The sequence below is a fragment of the Podospora bellae-mahoneyi genome, chromosome 4 (genome assembly GCF_035222275.1).
Source record: "Podospora bellae-mahoneyi strain CBS 112042 chromosome 4, whole genome shotgun sequence".
Lineage (NCBI taxonomy): Eukaryota > Fungi > Ascomycota > Sordariomycetes > Sordariales > Podosporaceae > Podospora > Podospora bellae-mahoneyi.
In genome coordinates this window covers 3,100,911-3,117,474 of record NC_085883.1, presented here as the reverse complement: position 1 = coordinate 3,117,474, position 16,564 = coordinate 3,100,911, and the positions used below count along the sequence as shown (strand labels likewise).

At 50.6% G+C, this 16,564-nt stretch overlaps 3 protein-coding genes across 3 annotated transcripts; 1 reads left to right on the top strand and 2 right to left on the bottom strand.

Moving 5' to 3' along the window:
• Positions 1-3,646: 3,646 nt before the first annotated feature.
• On the bottom strand, positions 3,647-4,939 carry QC761_406330 (uncharacterized protein; the record flags this gene model as incomplete). Its single annotated transcript, XM_062878907.1, has 1 exon — positions 3,647-4,939. The coding sequence occupies one exon, from the start codon at positions 4,937-4,939 to the stop codon at positions 3,647-3,649; it is 1,293 nt and encodes a 430-aa protein (XP_062732625.1).
• Positions 4,940-5,424: 485 nt separating this feature from the next.
• QC761_406340 (uncharacterized protein) lies at positions 5,425-6,834 on the top strand (the record flags this gene model as incomplete). Its single annotated transcript, XM_062878908.1, has 1 exon — positions 5,425-6,834. The coding sequence occupies one exon, from the start codon at positions 5,425-5,427 to the stop codon at positions 6,832-6,834; it is 1,410 nt and encodes a 469-aa protein (XP_062732624.1).
• Positions 6,835-12,924: 6,090 nt separating this feature from the next.
• QC761_406350 (uncharacterized protein) lies at positions 12,925-16,554 on the bottom strand (the record flags this gene model as incomplete). Its single annotated transcript, XM_062878909.1, has 1 exon — positions 12,925-16,554. One exon carries the CDS (start codon positions 16,552-16,554, stop codon positions 12,925-12,927), a length of 3,630 nt encoding a protein of 1,209 aa, XP_062732623.1.
• Positions 16,555-16,564: the final 10 nt, after the last annotated feature.

The window sequence follows — 16,564 nt, the reverse complement described above, 5'->3', positions numbered from 1 at the left end:
AGGAGAGGAGTTTTCAAGGAACATGGGGAGAGGAAGGGTGGAGGGTAATAAATGCATGGTGGCGGTTTAGAAACATGTTTGTGTCTTTCTAGAGCGTTGAATATATGTTTGAGGGATGTTGGGGTGGTTTTTGGAGAAGGGGGGGGGAGGGGTTGAAGAAGCTTTTTAAGGGATGGCTTTTTGAAACATGAGAGGTGTATGTTGACAGAATTGTAAACATAGTAAATATGCTTTTGTACAGTTTTTGAGTGTCTTAAAGATCGACTTGGACGACCTTGATTTCTTCAGTTCTAGATGCTCCCTCGGAGACTTGATTTAACCACCCAGAGCCCCACTGATCATGGCCCATAAATATCCTCCAGTCAATTCCCAGTGCCCAGGGCCATCCTTCATGTCTTTGGTGATGGTGAAGAGGTTGGATAATTGAGATGAAGTGGGTGATGCCAAGGGGGTGATGGTATCGTGAGTACTTGCTGAAAGGGGGTTGCTTTGATGTGTGCAAGTGGAGAGATATGTGTACAAGCCGAGGGATCCATTGGCGAGGACGCCTACCAACGTGTGCAGGCTGAGGGCATGCGCGCGTATTAACTGAAGGATGCGTGTACAAGATGATGGGTGCGCGTGTCAAGAGGAGATGCCCGTGAAAAGGGTCCGGCCCTTTGGTGTCAAAACATCTCAATGAATTTCCTCCCTTCATCAGGTCCTAGTGTCAAGACCGCCGTATCAACTCGTACAAGACCTTATCTATTCACAAACAATTTCCAGCTGCACCAGACATGCATGCAGCAAGAGATCAGAGACGGGCAGTTATTCCAAGGGGAGTTGGATCAACACAGGCATTCTTCAGTGTCATTCTCGCCACCAACGCCATCAAGCTCTACTCCATGTTGTACACTGGTGCTACCATTGATGGGTACCTGCTCGACAAGCCCAAGAGGGCCATTTGTGTCAATGGTCGCCTCCTAACCTGATTACACCCTGCATGACTACAACATGCCAAAGCTCGTCCCTTCAACCTTGTCAGTCGAATTCTCAGTGTCGGCTATCTCTTAGCCTCGACCAGTGTCGTTCAAACAACCAAAAGCACCAAGCAGCACATCCACACTTAAAGACGAGGGCTCACGATTCCACGCTCGCTCCGAGAATGTATTTCACTGTGACAGGGGTTCCATTCTTGAGAATGGTAAGTCTTGTCCAGACGTTTACGGGGATATTGGTAAGGCGAGGGCGCCAACGGTATTGTTGACAGAGCATTACATTGTCCCATACGGCATCCGTACTTGTACTGCTTCTCATATCTCCCTTGCGTCATTCTTCCGCTGCTTCCTACTTTCACTTTGCGTCTTCGACTATCCCTGGGCAGATTTGGGAAATGAATGAGACCGCTACCTGCATACGTCAACAATGTCAGTTACTTTACGGGAGATGGCTGAAGATGGAAGTGATGGATGCCCCCTTGGAAGGGCACTTGAGTCACAACCGATGAAGAGAGTGTACTCCTGCACTGAGCCCAAGAAAGTCAGATGGGTAAAGGGGAGCCAGGGATTGCCAGGATCAGATTGAATGCGGTGGCAATGAAAAACAAACTCCTTGACACAGGTACGGATGGCTTTATACTTGGATAAAGAACATGTTGCTGACTGATCCCTTACAAGGTTTGACGATGATCCTATTTCCATGACCGCCCTGCAATCATTAAGGGTTAAAAGCTAAGATTACTGACATGCGCATAGGAAGTGTCGTGTTCGTGTAAGAGATGGCCGCTACCGGCCCTCTGTGTTTTGTTTTCTATGAGCTAATACTGACCACTTCAGGACTGGCTTCAAACGAGAGAGTCTCCACGTGAGTTTCTTGGCTTAATTGACGAGTTTGAATGCGTTTTTTTCTTTTTTTTCTTTTTTTCTTTGTGATGGGTCTTCTATTCCTTGGAATGAGGAAAAAATGAAGGAAAGAGCCTCGTTTTGAAAACACCACATTTTTGGAACAGGCGCACTTTGAACACAGACCCCTTTTGGAAACAGGCCCCTATGAACAGATTCATCTTGGAAGGACCTGCACTTTCTTGGGCGGAAAGCAATAATTCGGGTACTATCATCAAACATGATCCGGCACTTCAGGGATAGATGGGTGACATGGAAGCTTTGATGGCGATTTGGACCCTTCCTTGAACGTCTGAACTTTGGGCTACTGGCTACCGATTGTTTGTAATCACACATATGAGAAGGTTATTTTTTCATGGTCTTTCCAGGGGTATTTCAGGGGCTAATTTTCAGGAGTATTATACTACATGCAGCGGTTGTCCAAGGAACCAGTAAACCGCTAAAGGACGTTTCCCTAGCGGCTTGGCACGCTCGGCCCCAAACATAGAACCTTAATTCAACGACCCTTCAACCGCAACCGCAGGCATTGAGATTTGCGAACAAAGCAACATACACATCACGGGACTTATTTTCCGCTTAGACTCTCAGCTGTTGATCCGGCTCCTAGTTATTTAATGCTGATTTCTCGGTATAATGTCTAATTCTTGAGCGACTTTGGTTGCCAAGCTGCTGTTTAACCAAGGCCATCAAAGTGGCCTAAGCTGTGCCTCCCTCTGTGACATGACGTCGGCATCTCCCGCACAGCCTGCAGCTGATCTCTTCCACACGACCGGACGATCCGGCAGGATTCGCAATGGTTTTCACCTCACTTGCCAGCTCTTCTCACTAACCACCGTCCTCCATCTTCCATCTCATAGTCATGAATCATTGAACCCCGCAAAACCAAAGCACCCGAAACCTCATAACGCAATCATAAAATCACCAACCATGCTCCCCCCACTCCCCCCGCTCCCCTCTCTCCCTCAAGCAACCCTCGCCTTTTCCTTCCTAGCCTCAACAATAGGCACATACTTCGCCTGCCGACAACCCAACCCCAACCCCAATCCCCCAACCCGCTCCAAATCCGACTCCCTCACAACCTGCCACATAACAGACAAACACGCCACCAAAATCATGCTCTCCCCCCTCGGCCTCCTAACCCTCCTCTCCGCCCGCCTCGCCTACCTCTACCCTGCCCTCCCACCAAACCAATGCCGTCACCTTAACCCAGACCTGGTAACTTGGTCCCCCTCAACCGCCATCCCGTTAGCGCTCATCCTCTGCGCTGGAGTCCCCCTCCGCTTAGCATCATACGCCTCCCTAGGCAAAAACTTCACCTTTGCGCTTGCAGAGCCGGATAGGCTCAAAACAACAGGGCTGTACAGATATGTTCAGCACCCCAGTTACACCGGCGTGGTGGTTTTGATTTTTTGCAATTTCGCGCTCATGGCGAGGGTGGACGGGGTGGTGAGCTGCTGGGCATCGGAGAGGTGATACAAGTGGTTGAGGGATTTGGGGTGGTCGTTGGCGTCGGTGGGGGTGTCGGTTGTGCTCGGGGCGGTTTGGACTAGGGTTAGGCAGGAGGAGGAGATGTTGAGAACAAAGTTTGGGGGGGAGTGGGAGGGGTGGCATTCGAGGACGGCGAGGTTTGTTCCGGGGGTGTTTTGAGGTATGGACAAGCCGGGGGAGTTTATGCGGCCGGGGAACGAACTTGGTTGCATATGGCTTCGGACACCGGAGGGCGAATTACTATCTGCTACGTGGTGCTGCATGATATACCCAAGCCCCTATCCACACAGATAAACCGGCGTCTCGGTATTCCAGTACGCATACAAATTCTTGTTGCCCTTTCGATCAATCTTTGCCCGCTGTCTTCTTTCCTCAGTCTGCATCTTTTCCTGGTGTCTCTGCTGGGTTGCCAGTAAGGCCCGTTGCTGAGACACCGGCAGGTGCATCAAGCTTGTCCGATCATTCGCGCTCATCCGCGTCAATTGATATGCCTCTGTGTCCCTTGCCCGCTTCTTTTCCCTCTTTGATAAAACCACTTGCACGCCTGGTGTTGTCTCCGAGTTGCTTGGCTGGACCGGCTCCTCCTCGTTGTCGCTAGACTCTTCTCCCATGGCGTATTTTATCTCCGCGGCAGCAGCTGATACCCGAGTCCGGTTGTGTCGCAACCGAGAAGCATTCGTCGCTGAAGGTGATGGTGGCATCACGGATGATTTCTTTGATATTATCCTCCCCGAGGGTAACCGAAGTGAATCTTCATCAACTTGAACTGCCCGAGCCTGATTCCAAGGGTTGGAAGTGCTCTCTTGGTCACCTTTCTGGCCGTCTGTTTCTTGTTCCTCCAATAACCCGCGATAGAGTTCGGCAAACTCGGATTCTGGGTCCGAGATGTCAAATGTGCAGTGCCCTGGCTTGCCGGTCATGTGCTGCTGCATCGCTTGCACTGAGGATCTTGTTGTCCCGCATTTGATGCATTCGTGGTATTCGAAGATGATGAGATGGAGGTGTTCAAAGAGAGCCTCGAGGTTTTCGGTAGAAAATAGTTGTCGATGTGGGATGAATAGCCCGTGGGACTTTTGCATGTGCTCTATGCCGTCGAGGAAGGATGATGATAGATGGAGACAAAAGAGACATTGGCCCGGGATGAATGGTGGTATGGTGGAATGGGAGAGATTACTCTCAGGGGTTGATGACCGACTGTTCGGTGAGCTTGATAGAGCCATGTTGGTGGTAGTCGCTGTGGTGGTTGTGGCAGTTGCAGTGTCTGGCATGAGTATCAGGGAGGTGTTGGTGCTGGAGTGATTAGGGTGGTGTGGTCCGCTGGGTGCAGCTGCCGGTGATGGCAAAGTGTTGATGCCTTGTGAAGATGATAGTCCAAGTTTCTGCCTGAAGTGATGCTCTACTTGTTTTATATCCCTAGACTTGCTTGAGAGATGGACCATGATCGTGTGAATCGGTTGTCCAAGCGGCTTACACCGGGATGGCGCTAACCAAATGTGGTGAAGCGGCATACTGCATCGCCACCGAGTTGTGCTTCTGACCAATGAAAGGGCTGCACAATGGAAATGATTCATCATGAATTCGAAGCATCACCAGTTCACACCAGTTGAGGAGGAAATCATCGCAAGGGAACTCACCAGTGCTGAAACTGATAGTAGCAGTTGAATTAGCCAGTGATACCTTTTGCAAAGAAATTGAGTGTACAGTTATTGTGGGAAATTGCATTGGGCACAAGCAGATATCAACTCAATATACAACCCTAACCCTTGCCTACTCTATGACCAGAGACGTAGCTCGAACTCTCCAGCATCATCTTAGACCATTGTATATTTGGCTTCCAATGAGGAAACTCCTTCTTGAGCTATCATTTCTCCGTAAAAATGCCATTGAATTCCTGGACTGTTCTGTGCGTTCTGTGACTCACACTCGGGTTAAGGGTCGTGGCTGTGCAGTCAGCGGCTCCCTCGCGCGGGTGTCGACAAGTTTCCTTCCCTCTGAGCCTGGGTCTAGATTGTCTACCCAAACACTGGCAGATCGCCGTCAGTTTAGAAGCCCCGAAATGTCACCACCACACCCCAAATTCTACCTCCTCCCTTTCTCCCCCGAATACAAATGCACCGACCGCTTCAGCCTCCACCCAACAGGTGACCAAGCCGAGGACGAGAATGGACAAGTCCCATTCTGGCCTGTCCTCGAGGCAATCCTCTGCCGGCCTGTCAACTCTACTACTGGATTAGTCGACATTCTGGATACAATATCTGTCATTCTGCGCGCGACATCACAGCCAGCGGGGGATTATGAGCTTCTAATAGATGCAATCGCCACGTCGTTCGACACTGCCGAGGTTTTCTTCGCGAAAGTATGGCCTCGTATTGTGGATATAGCGCTACAAATGCCAGGTCTGTTTCAGAACGGCCGAATCCCTATGCTCAGCAGGGAGAATTACAGCTTGCCCTTCTCCCGCAGGCAAATAGCTTGCTTGGTTGTGCACCAATTCCTCCGCACACTGAGTTTACCGCAATTTCGGGACGACGACGGGACGCACGACTTTGGGATGTGGTATTCTTCTCAGCAGAGGCATCCTGTTGCCGTGAGGGGGTATCTCCGAGCCTTGATGCTGTACTTTGGGAATGTTCTTTGTGACGAGAAGAAAATGGACGGTTGGGTTATGGAATATTCATTGCATTCACTGCCAGAGAACTACGACGAGATATCTGCGCAAGATCAACCACTTAGTGAACTGAAGGTCGTAGTGGTGAAGACATATGACACTTTGCCGGGTAGCCTAGGAGTGGGTGATGGCGATGGACAAGCTGTGGTGATCTCGGCAAACAGGGTCGTTGGGTTTGGGCAGTCTGCTACTCAGGAGGAGGTTCATGTTGGGATATCGCCTGAGGCGTGTCCTATTGTCTTGTTTACCCCGCCACTTGGAGATGAACAGGTGCTAAAGGTGCGTGGGGCACAGGCTATGGTCAATGTTGTTGGCAAGGGACGAGATATCATTGTTGGAAGTATGTTGGATCCTCAACAGGGTGGTGATGCAGTTTGGAAGTTCCGGACGATGCTTTTTATGGATGCTCTAGAACTGGATCTGGTGAATGATGGGAGACTTGCCGATGTGGACCCGGGGAATATGGAACGGGAAATAGCAAAAGCTTATACGGCGTTTTCTTCAAGCTTGGACGGTACCATATCCGAGATCAAAACCGGTCCATGGGGCTGTGGAGCTTTTGGTGGCGACCCGGAAGTCAAGATGTTATTGCTGTGGCTCGCTTCATCGATGGTTGGGGTAAACCTTACAGTTGTTTGTGATTATGAGCTACAAACATTCGCCCGGAAGCTGGAAGACGTAGGACAGACGCTGAAGTTCACTATGTTGGGAACAGTGTCCATGAGGAAGCTTTTGATGGAGTTACCGCAAGCCCTCTCGCGAGGCCAAACTCTAGAGTGGTTAGAGAAGAGAAAGTAATTAAGTAATAATAGTATTTTAGTAATCCTTTATACGCTGCCGCAAGTTATTCATTAATCTATTCATGTCACAGACCAACCATATAGCAAGACCGAGCGGAGACTGCAGGGGGTCGGGGTAGCCAACCAGGGAAGAAAGACACAACGGCGGGGCTGCAGGGTAATGCGAGGCTCACCTCTGCCAAGAGGTGAGCCAGGTACGGAGGTACCGGGGGGATCAAGGTCTATATACGGAGGAACTGGCTGGTTTAGATAGACAGTTCCGCAGTATGAAATACAAGTCATAATCGTGGTATTTTAGCTATTGTGATTGAGACAAGCCACTTGTTATACACTGTTTAGCTGTACCGAACCAGGATTGTTCAGAAGTGCCTTTAACCAGTATCCCTTTCAGAGGTTCTGGATAGGGGTTCGTCATATAGAACTAGCTTAGCCTGTGCGGCGCAGCGCACGTCATCGGGTTCAAACCAGGCGCAAGCGAGAAGCAGATGAAATGTCTGACTCTGACAGTGAGTGAGCTACATTTTGGTATAACTCCGATAGAAATTGACCCAATATAGTCTTGTTGTGGCCAGTGTGAGCATTCAGGGGTAATCTCAACAAGGTTGTGTGGCTGGTGTGGTGGAGGTGGACCAGATCCACATGTGGTCCATTTCCTGGTCATCCAACCTATTGAGACGAAGGGCGGGGAGGTTTAAGGTAACAGAATGACAAGATAATGCGCCGCAAGTGATTTTGAGTAGGTCATGCTGGTATATCTAGATTAAAAAGTCGCGATTGGAACTTTTCCTGGGCATCTTTATAAATGACAACTGGTGAACCTATACTATCATAACGCACCGTACCTTGGCATCCCCTGCAAGTTGCTTATACTAACTGTTCGCAGAATCCAGAGCAGGCATAGCTCCATCGGGCTCGTCCTTCTCGAAAGTGAGTTGATGAGCGGCGAATTGTTTGATTCCATCCTGGTTGGAGAGGAAGACAATTACGTCGACATCTCCGACTTGGAGGCGGAGTCAGTCTTTTAGAGCGCCATGAACAGGAGTTAGTCAAAGCTTGCCAACCATTACGTTCCACGTCGTCGCTAATTCTTCAACCTAGGCCGCGATCCATCTGTTTACTCCTGGAAATGCGTACGAGGCTGTGGTATCTTGGTCACTTGGATTCTCAAAAGGCGCAGAATACGGCTAGATTCAGGAGGGGCAAAAGTGTATTGTGTGTTCTTATAGAGCAGATCAACCCCTGTGGAAGTCCGTTTGGTAAAAGGAAGCATTACGAACAGAAACCTCTGGACCTTGGGGACCTCCAGTTCAGGGGTGTGTAAACCTTATCAAATTAATCAGAATCAATTCTGCAGGGCCAGCGTTACCTTGCCAGTTCAGGGGTAGGTTTCCACGAGGAAAAGATATCAGGTAGCATGTCAAAAGATCACATATTGATTTCACGTACGAAACACACTTACAAACCAGTTCTATGGTATAAAAGATCGCATCTGTGACGAACACACTATCCAACGTATCCCCACAGGTCAGCGCCGATAGGTCTCGAACCTACTTTGGGTTCAAAGATAGAGCCTCACATATCCTTAGACCTCATGTTTACCCAGAGCTTCGACGAGTCTGATACCGATATTGAGTCGGAGAAGAATATTCGGTTGATGAAACATGTTTTCAGACATTCTTTGAAAGTTGAAACCTTACATATATGCCGGATAGAGCGATTAAGTTTCTGACCAAGTTAGCATACCATGCGAGAATCCCGAGAGTCATAGAAGGTCATCAGAGCCACAGCGACTATTCGACTACAAGGGTATATATAGGGAGAAATCTGCAGGAGTAGAGGGAAATAAAAGTAGCCAGCGCATTGCTTGACATCAAAAGCTATACTGATGCGGCATATTCGAACATTGAGATTATGATTGCAGGATACAGTGCAATTCGCGACACAGTCAGATTCAGACTCCACCTTGTGCCCGTTCGAATTTGGTTAGCACTCATGAGCGCGCTCAGTCTGTCACGCAGGTTGAATGGCCGGGATTTTCTGAGGAAGCAGAGGCAGATTGACCTAAGACTCACATAAAGATGAGCTGACGCCAGCGTAGTCCTTCCTGCAGATATGTATTGCCTGTTGGACTGACTGTCAGACATAAGTTGGTGCTGATGAAGCATATCAATATGTAGGTATCTTTGGTCCTGATATTAGGCTTTGAGCGCCACTTGACTGGAAACAAAAACTTTAAACGCCCCATGAAATGCCACTCCGAGGTCGTCTGTTGATGCTTTTACTCTGATTTGGAACCAAACATCGATTCAGAAATCACGTACGCCGTATTTTCCATAACAAACTACCCTGCTGTCCGCCGCGCATCACACCGCAAGTGGTCGTGGCCACGCGGAGCAATCAATTCCTGGTTTGCGCGCAAGTCGGTCTGCCCTACCAGACCTTTGTTCTCCCACCTACTTTTGCATCACGCGACCTCCCCTCTCCATTGTTTTCTCTCTCACTTCAAATCTCATATCAGGTAAAAAAAACATTCTATCACAGAGCCCTCCAGTTACATAATGCCCTTCGGTCACATGATACCGTCCCGTCCAATAATGCCCTCCCAGCATCGTCCGGGTTCGGCCATCACTTGGCAGCGCGTGGTGAATCAGCCAGACTCAAACACAGTGCTAGCGACGAGTATCAACATTCTTATCAACCTGGCGTACATTCGTCATCAACGGTGAGTTCCCCCCCAGAAACCGATGCTAATGGTCCGCTCCTTTTCTGATTTAATCGTTGTTTCTAGTCGTATGGCCGAAATGTCAAGACCTCCTCAGTCGCGGGCTCCATTGGACATTCGCCGGGAGCCCAGTTCATATTGAACCATAGTGTCTTTTGCGCTTGTTGCTTGGTATCAGGAGTCTGAAAAAGATGATGAGGAGCATGAAGTCTTGCGTCGAGTTTGGAGTTAAGACTTCCAGACGTATGCCGGAGTTTACTTGATAAATAGGCAAAGCCATTTGCTAATCGTTTCTTGGGGCTTTAGGAGGAGGGCAGGGGCGATTTGATTCACGATAGAGCGATCTCACCTTGTTGGGAAAGCGCCAAGGATTGGAGTGACATCAATAGAGTAATAGACATGGCTTTCGTGACAAAGTTTTCCAGCTCCGGAACTCTCTGCATGGAATTTGTTGTGGAAAGGAGTGTCTGTGAGCCTACCAAATAACCACACGCCCAATCGTCAGAAAGGTCAGAAAACTGGAGCACATCTTGGCCGGACCTTCAGATAATAAGGTTCAGAGGCTTGCAAAAACTTCGTCACACACTCACAACCTAAATTCATGTCTAAGCCTAAGAGAAATACCTGGAACCATGCTTCATTCCCTCTAAAAGTTCAAAAACGTTGACACCTCCAGTTCAGCATCCGGAACACCTCCATCGGTGCCTCCCACAAAAGGTCTTCAACATGTCTTCATCAACCGTCAACACCGTCGCGGGGTTGCCCACCACCAACCCTCTAAACCAAGCCACCGCACTCTCTGGTGGTGCCATTCCCCCACCACCATCTACCGTGACAGTCAGCACCGTCTCCCACCATACATACTCACCCAACCGGGCAGACAACGCCCAGAATAGTCTCTCTCAGCAGCAGCAGCAGCAACAGCAGCATCGACAGTCTTCATTCGCAGCCCCCCAATGCACTGTTACCAGAAGTACCCGACCAAGGACACAAATCCCTGACCCAGCACCCCAACAAACCAGAAAACACACAGGTTGCTGGCCACGAAGGACAGACTGGGCCGAGTATGACGAGTACTTACGATCAGGCATCAGACATGAGGCGCGCGCGTGGAGGGAACGAGCAGAAGCGTTCCCCAAAGAGAGAGAAGCGTGTTTACGACGTGCGAATGAGATTTGGGACCGCTGGACAGCTGTATTTGAGGACCAGGTCCGTAGGTCGGACATCAGATCGTCTATCGTGCGTGTCAGGGATGCCACGGCGGATTTGACAGCTAGCAATTGGTTGAGGAAGTTTGACGAGATTATGGGTGCGGATGATGGGGAGGGGGGGTTTGTGGTTGATGCGGAGTCTGATGTTGATTCGGATGAGGAGAAGGGGGATTTCTGGGCTTGAGGGGCGGATGTCGGAGTCCACCTATGCTTATGGCGCTGGAAACATGATGAAGCGGGAGGAGCTGACGCATTTATGGACAGTTGTAGTTAAGCCTAGATGTTGGGTGTGTTCTTTAAGCTCTGCTTCGCGCTATGCCCATGCTGCCATGCAATGAAATAAGTGTCCGGCCTGTAAGCTGCTGATATTTTATATATAATTCAAATGTAAATCGGGCTTTCGTCTCCAAATCTCACTGGCCGAGACTTTGCAAAAATGGAAGTAGCTGTCTTAAAGATTTCGAAATCTCCTACATGTCCATTCCTGACACCTACCACTTGATCACAGTTCATCGTTTAAAGTCCAGAATCAAACTTAAAATCTCCTTACGTCCCTAGCTCATACACCCTATTTAACATCCCTTCTATTCACATAACCAAGACTATTAACACGACAAGTACCATATAGACATCTGCCGTTATACAATAGTCACAACCCTGATTCCCCCAAGACGCCAAACTTCCCATCATCCAGACTTTACACAGTTATATCAAATACCATCACCGTCCAACTCCACAACATTAACTCCCCATTGCCCAAACCCCACCTATCCCCATCAAATACAACCCCCATCCAGTTCCTGGACACGTAAACCATCTCTCCCCCTCTTTGCCGACCCTACACACCTACTCTGGCTCTAAGCCAACACAGCCAGAACGACATCACCCCCCGCCCCCACGCTTATCTCTCCCAGTACTAATTAATTCTCATCGAATCAAACTAAACCCTTCCTGCCCCCAGTCCTTCAAAAAGGGTTCAACCTCCATTCGAAACCAGCCTGAAGTTATCATGTTTCCAGTTTCTCCACCCCACACTCGCGCATCGAATAATATATCAGCAGGTGAGCTATGAAAGAGAGGGGAAACAGGCAATGCGAGCGTAGACTTCTCCATGGCTGATAGTAGTAGTTCTCTCGCCTTGGGGAATCACCAAAGCAACGCAGTCGTTGCGGTCAGTGTTGAAATGGGCTGGGAGCCGTGCACTGTACCTCCGGCATGGGCTTGTCTCGTCCTCCCTACCTAGGCTCGGCCAATCGCTCCCGGAGCACAGCAGAGGAATGAAGAGCAGCCGCTCCACAGATATATAGACTGGGGGAAACAGATGCAGTTGGGCCCAGCCCATTCCAGGGAACAGCGCCATGCTGGGGCAGCAACAACTGACTGGTTGGACACCTGCGAGCTGATGGTTCTTTCTGACCTCAGGTAGGCAACAAGTACCTAGGGAGTAAAAGGTCCTCAGGCTCGTCGCATGTTTTGGTCTGATCTGGTCTTGCCCGCGCCCGCTCCCGAGCGCTGTTAATTACCAACCAGAGCGCCTGTGTGGGTGAGACCGGTCGAAGGAGTTGGGAAGGCTGAGAGAGAGAGAAGGGAAAGTGGTCAAGGAGAGGGATGGCTGGGTTATGTGCAATGTCTCTAGGCTTGTTGGGTATACTCTTCTGTACCTGCCTGAGGCTGTCTGGCTTTACGGTTAATGCACATACCCAGGTATGCAATCTCGGACAGATAACGAGACAAGTTGGGATTCATAGAAGAGACATTGGGCCTGATATTTCAAGACTCTTAGACTGATAGAAAGGGAAATTAAGTCGAATTTATCGAGATCCGACCTTGTCTAGGAAAAGGTTGAGCCCAACAGACTCCAGATCTATACCACACGCAGCACATTATAACCCCCATTATCCATTCTAAATTGCCGGGTACAATCCAAGTCCAATTTGCTACCAAGACCTACATCACCTGCAGAAACATTAAAAAAACATCGCAATTTCACGCTATCCGACTACAATCCGCTCGTTTAAAGCCTCCAAACCCCTTCCCAAACCCAGAACCTAACCCATAAGAAATTAAAACTCTCCATTTGTACCAAGGGTATCATTCCACCTATGTGTAATTTTCTCTTTCTCTTCTCTTTCTCCCCCCTTCTTACACCATTCCTCTACTCCCCAACAACAAACCTCCTCTCCCTAAACCCCAACCACCTCCACCTCAACGCCAAAGAACTCAACACGACACTAATACTACTCAACGCCATCGCCAACGCCGCCCACGCAGGGTCCAGACTAACATGCTTCCCCTGGCTCACAATCGGATAAAACACCCCCGCCGCCACCGGGATCATGACCGTGTTGTACACAATCGCCCACCCAAAATTGAACTTGATCCTCCTAAACACCACCCTCGACAGATCCAGCAGCGTCACCACCGTCTTGAGGTCCGACTTGACAAGCACAAAGTCGGCGCTGCTGATGGCTACGTCTGAGCCTGAGCCGATGGCGATGCCCACGTCGGCTGTGGCGAGGGCGGGGCTGTCGTTGATGCCATCCCCTACCATGGCGATCATGGCGCGTTCAGTGGAGGACTCGGAGTTTGTACCCCTGCGGGCCTTGACGGTAGACTGGAGGTACCTGATCTGGTCGGCTTTTCCCGCTGGGAGGACGCCGGCGATGACTTGGTCTGCGGGGATCCCGAGTTGTCGGGCGACGGCGGTGGCGGTGGTAGGATTGTCACCGGACAGCATCCAGACGCGTGTGCCAGACTCTTGAAGAGCGGCGATGACAACCTTGGCTTCCGGGCGAACGGGATCCGAGATGGAGAGAGCGGCAGCGAGTGTCCAACCGGAAGAGGGCAACTTGGTGGCAGCCAGAGCGATAGACTTCGCCTCCGTTTTCCACCTCTCAAGACTCTGTGAAGTTTCGGGTGAGATCACGACACCAAAGTCCTTCATCAGAGCCTCGTTGCCAACGATCAGCTCAAATGAAGCCTCAGGAGTAGCAGCCTGGCACATCGCCTTCATGCCCTTCCCAGGAAGCTCCTGTAGATTGTCGGCTGTGACCTGGGGCAGCTCCTTGTTGATGGTGCAGAATGTGACAATCGCCTTGGCAATCGGATGGCTGCTATTCTCCTCGACAGCCTTCAAAGCAGCCAAAAAGGTACTCTCCTCCGGTGTTCCCTCACCGTGGATCTCAGCGTCGGTAATCTTGGGCTCCCCTCCCGTCGTCAAGGTTCCCGTCTTGTCAAAAACCACACAGTCGATCCGACTCGCCTTCTCAAAAGCCTCACCACCTCCCTTGGCCAAAATGCCATGATTCGCCGCCAATCCACTCCCAACGAAAATTGCCGTCGGAGCCGCAAGCCCAAGACCACAAGGACAAGCCACCACAAACACGGCAATTGCAAACTGGAGGCTGAACGCAATCCACCCTCCTGTAGTCTTGCTCAGAAAGTGCTCCGGCAGCCTACCCCCATACCCCAACGAAAACCAGACAATCCACGTCAAAATCGCAAAAGCCGTGATGGCGGGCACGAAGTACGAAGTCAGATAATCCGCCACTCTCTCAATCTTGGCCTGCTTCGTCTGCCCCTCCCTCACCACATTGACAATCTGATCCAGCAACGACTTGCCCGCCACCCCTGTAATCCTCACCAGAATCGACGACCCCTTATTGACCGTCCCCGAAAAGACCCGATCCCCCGCCCCCTTCTTCACCAGCCTCGACTCTCCCGTCAAACTCGACTCATCAAAGCTACTCTCCCCACCAATCACCACGCCATCGCTCGGCGGGGACGCCCCATGTGGCACCCTGACCACATCCCCAAAGTCAAGCAAATCCGCCTTGACAACCTCATCCCTTTCCTTCTCGGACCCAAACCCGCTGACTAATATCGCCGTAGTAGGCCTCAGCCTCCCCAATAGCTCCACCGCGTCTCCCGTCCTCTTCTTACTATAACTCTCAATGTACCTCCCCAGCAGCAAGAAGAAAGTCAAAAACACCACAGTATCATAGTAAAAGTTCCCATCATGCGTCTCGGTAGCACGGCTTGCTGCAGCAGCAATCATCTGAGCAACCGACGCAAAGTAGGCCACCGACGTGCCAAGCGACATGAGCGTATTCATGCTGCCAAATTTGTAGAAGCGCTTCAGAATCGGCACTCTGCTGCCGCGGCGCCATAGCGTGGCGATTTCCTTGACGGCGCTCCTGTGGAAGACATCGGCGGCGCCAAAGTAGACTGGGGTGGCGAGGATGAAGAGCGCGATTTGGGCCCGGTTGATACCGGAGGTCCAGGGTTTCATAAGAGTGTGCGCCTTTTCGTGGGGAATCAGCATCATGTAGACGATGCCAATGACAAAGGTGGGGATGCAGACGAGGCCGGTGAAGATCACCCGGTATAAGATGGCCCTCTGGTGCTTTCGTTGGATGAGCTTGGATCTTTCTTCCAAGGAGGGAGGATGGTAAATGGATGCCCTGAAGCCGGGGTCGCTGGCGTCAATGGCCGCGAGGATTTGTCGGACTGTGAAAAAAGGGGCGTCAGGGACGTAGGTGACCCTAATGACAGGGCGAGAACGAGTGGGGGGGTTGTTGATCTCAAGCTGACGTCGAAATCCACCAAGACAGTTAACCACCCGTGCTGGACAAAGATCGCAATGTAAACCATCTATCTTGATCTCCACCGCTCTTTCGTTATGTTCTGTCTCCTTCTCACCCAAACTGATCACGCTGTCAGCAACTGCGTCAAACCCTAGCTCTTCGATAGCCTCAACGATCCTCGACGCGTTGTGCTGACCATGGAACTTAACCGTGGCGCTGTTGGAGAGCAGGTTGACCGCAACATCATCGATCCAATCCAGCTTCTTCAAGCCTTCCGTGATCCCGTTGGTGCAGGATGCACAAGTCATTCCGCCGATGGCCACTGTAGCTTGCCATGTGTCCGACTTGTTTTTCCGCTTGTTTGGTTGGACAACAACTACTTGGCTGAGTGTGGCCTCGTATCCCAGTTCTTCGATAACTCGGACCAGGTTGTCTGTTCGATTTGGTTCTGTCAAATCAACAATCGCACTGTTGTTGAGAAGATTGACAGTAGTCTTGGAGATCCAGTCGTATTGCTTCAGCCCTTCCGATATCATGTTGACGCAAGCTCCACAGGTCATCCCTCCAACGGCAAGGGTGGCTCTCCATATTGGCTGTGGTGACAAGGCGTCGGCACTTTCGATCGCGACAAAGGTGTGTGGATTCTTTTCCTGGATGACAGACAAGCTGGTACGATGCGTGTTTGTCTGCACGGGAACAAGGCTCTGGATATGGTGCATTTCTTCCAGTTCATGCTCCTTGGAGTTTTGGCAGTGCGCGCAGTTTTGAAGATGGGCCTTTACTTTCTCGGGTTTCGAGGCAAGGGGTCGAAAAGGGTTCATCCATCGGGCCAGTGAGGAACCGGACGGCTCATTCTGAGAGGAGCTTCCCTCTCCGTAGGGGTTGAGGTCTCCCATTTCCATACCCATGTCGAGATCCGAGATGCTACCAGACGATGTTGTGACACCGCATATCTCGAAGCCGTTCTCCTCGAGCAGCTTATGCATGTGCTGGAGGGAGGCGGCTGGACTGTGCTCAACAGTGACCACGGACGTAACGATGTTCGGTGAAACCCATTTGACGATGTTGCCGCCATACTCTTGTAAGACAGTCTTTATAGTCGAGACACAGGTGGGACAGTGCAGGTTTGCGAGGAGGAACGAGGTCGTGGCAGTTTCAGTCGGCAAGGCGGGCGCAGGCGTCCCGCTGGTGGGTGCCATGGCGGATAGA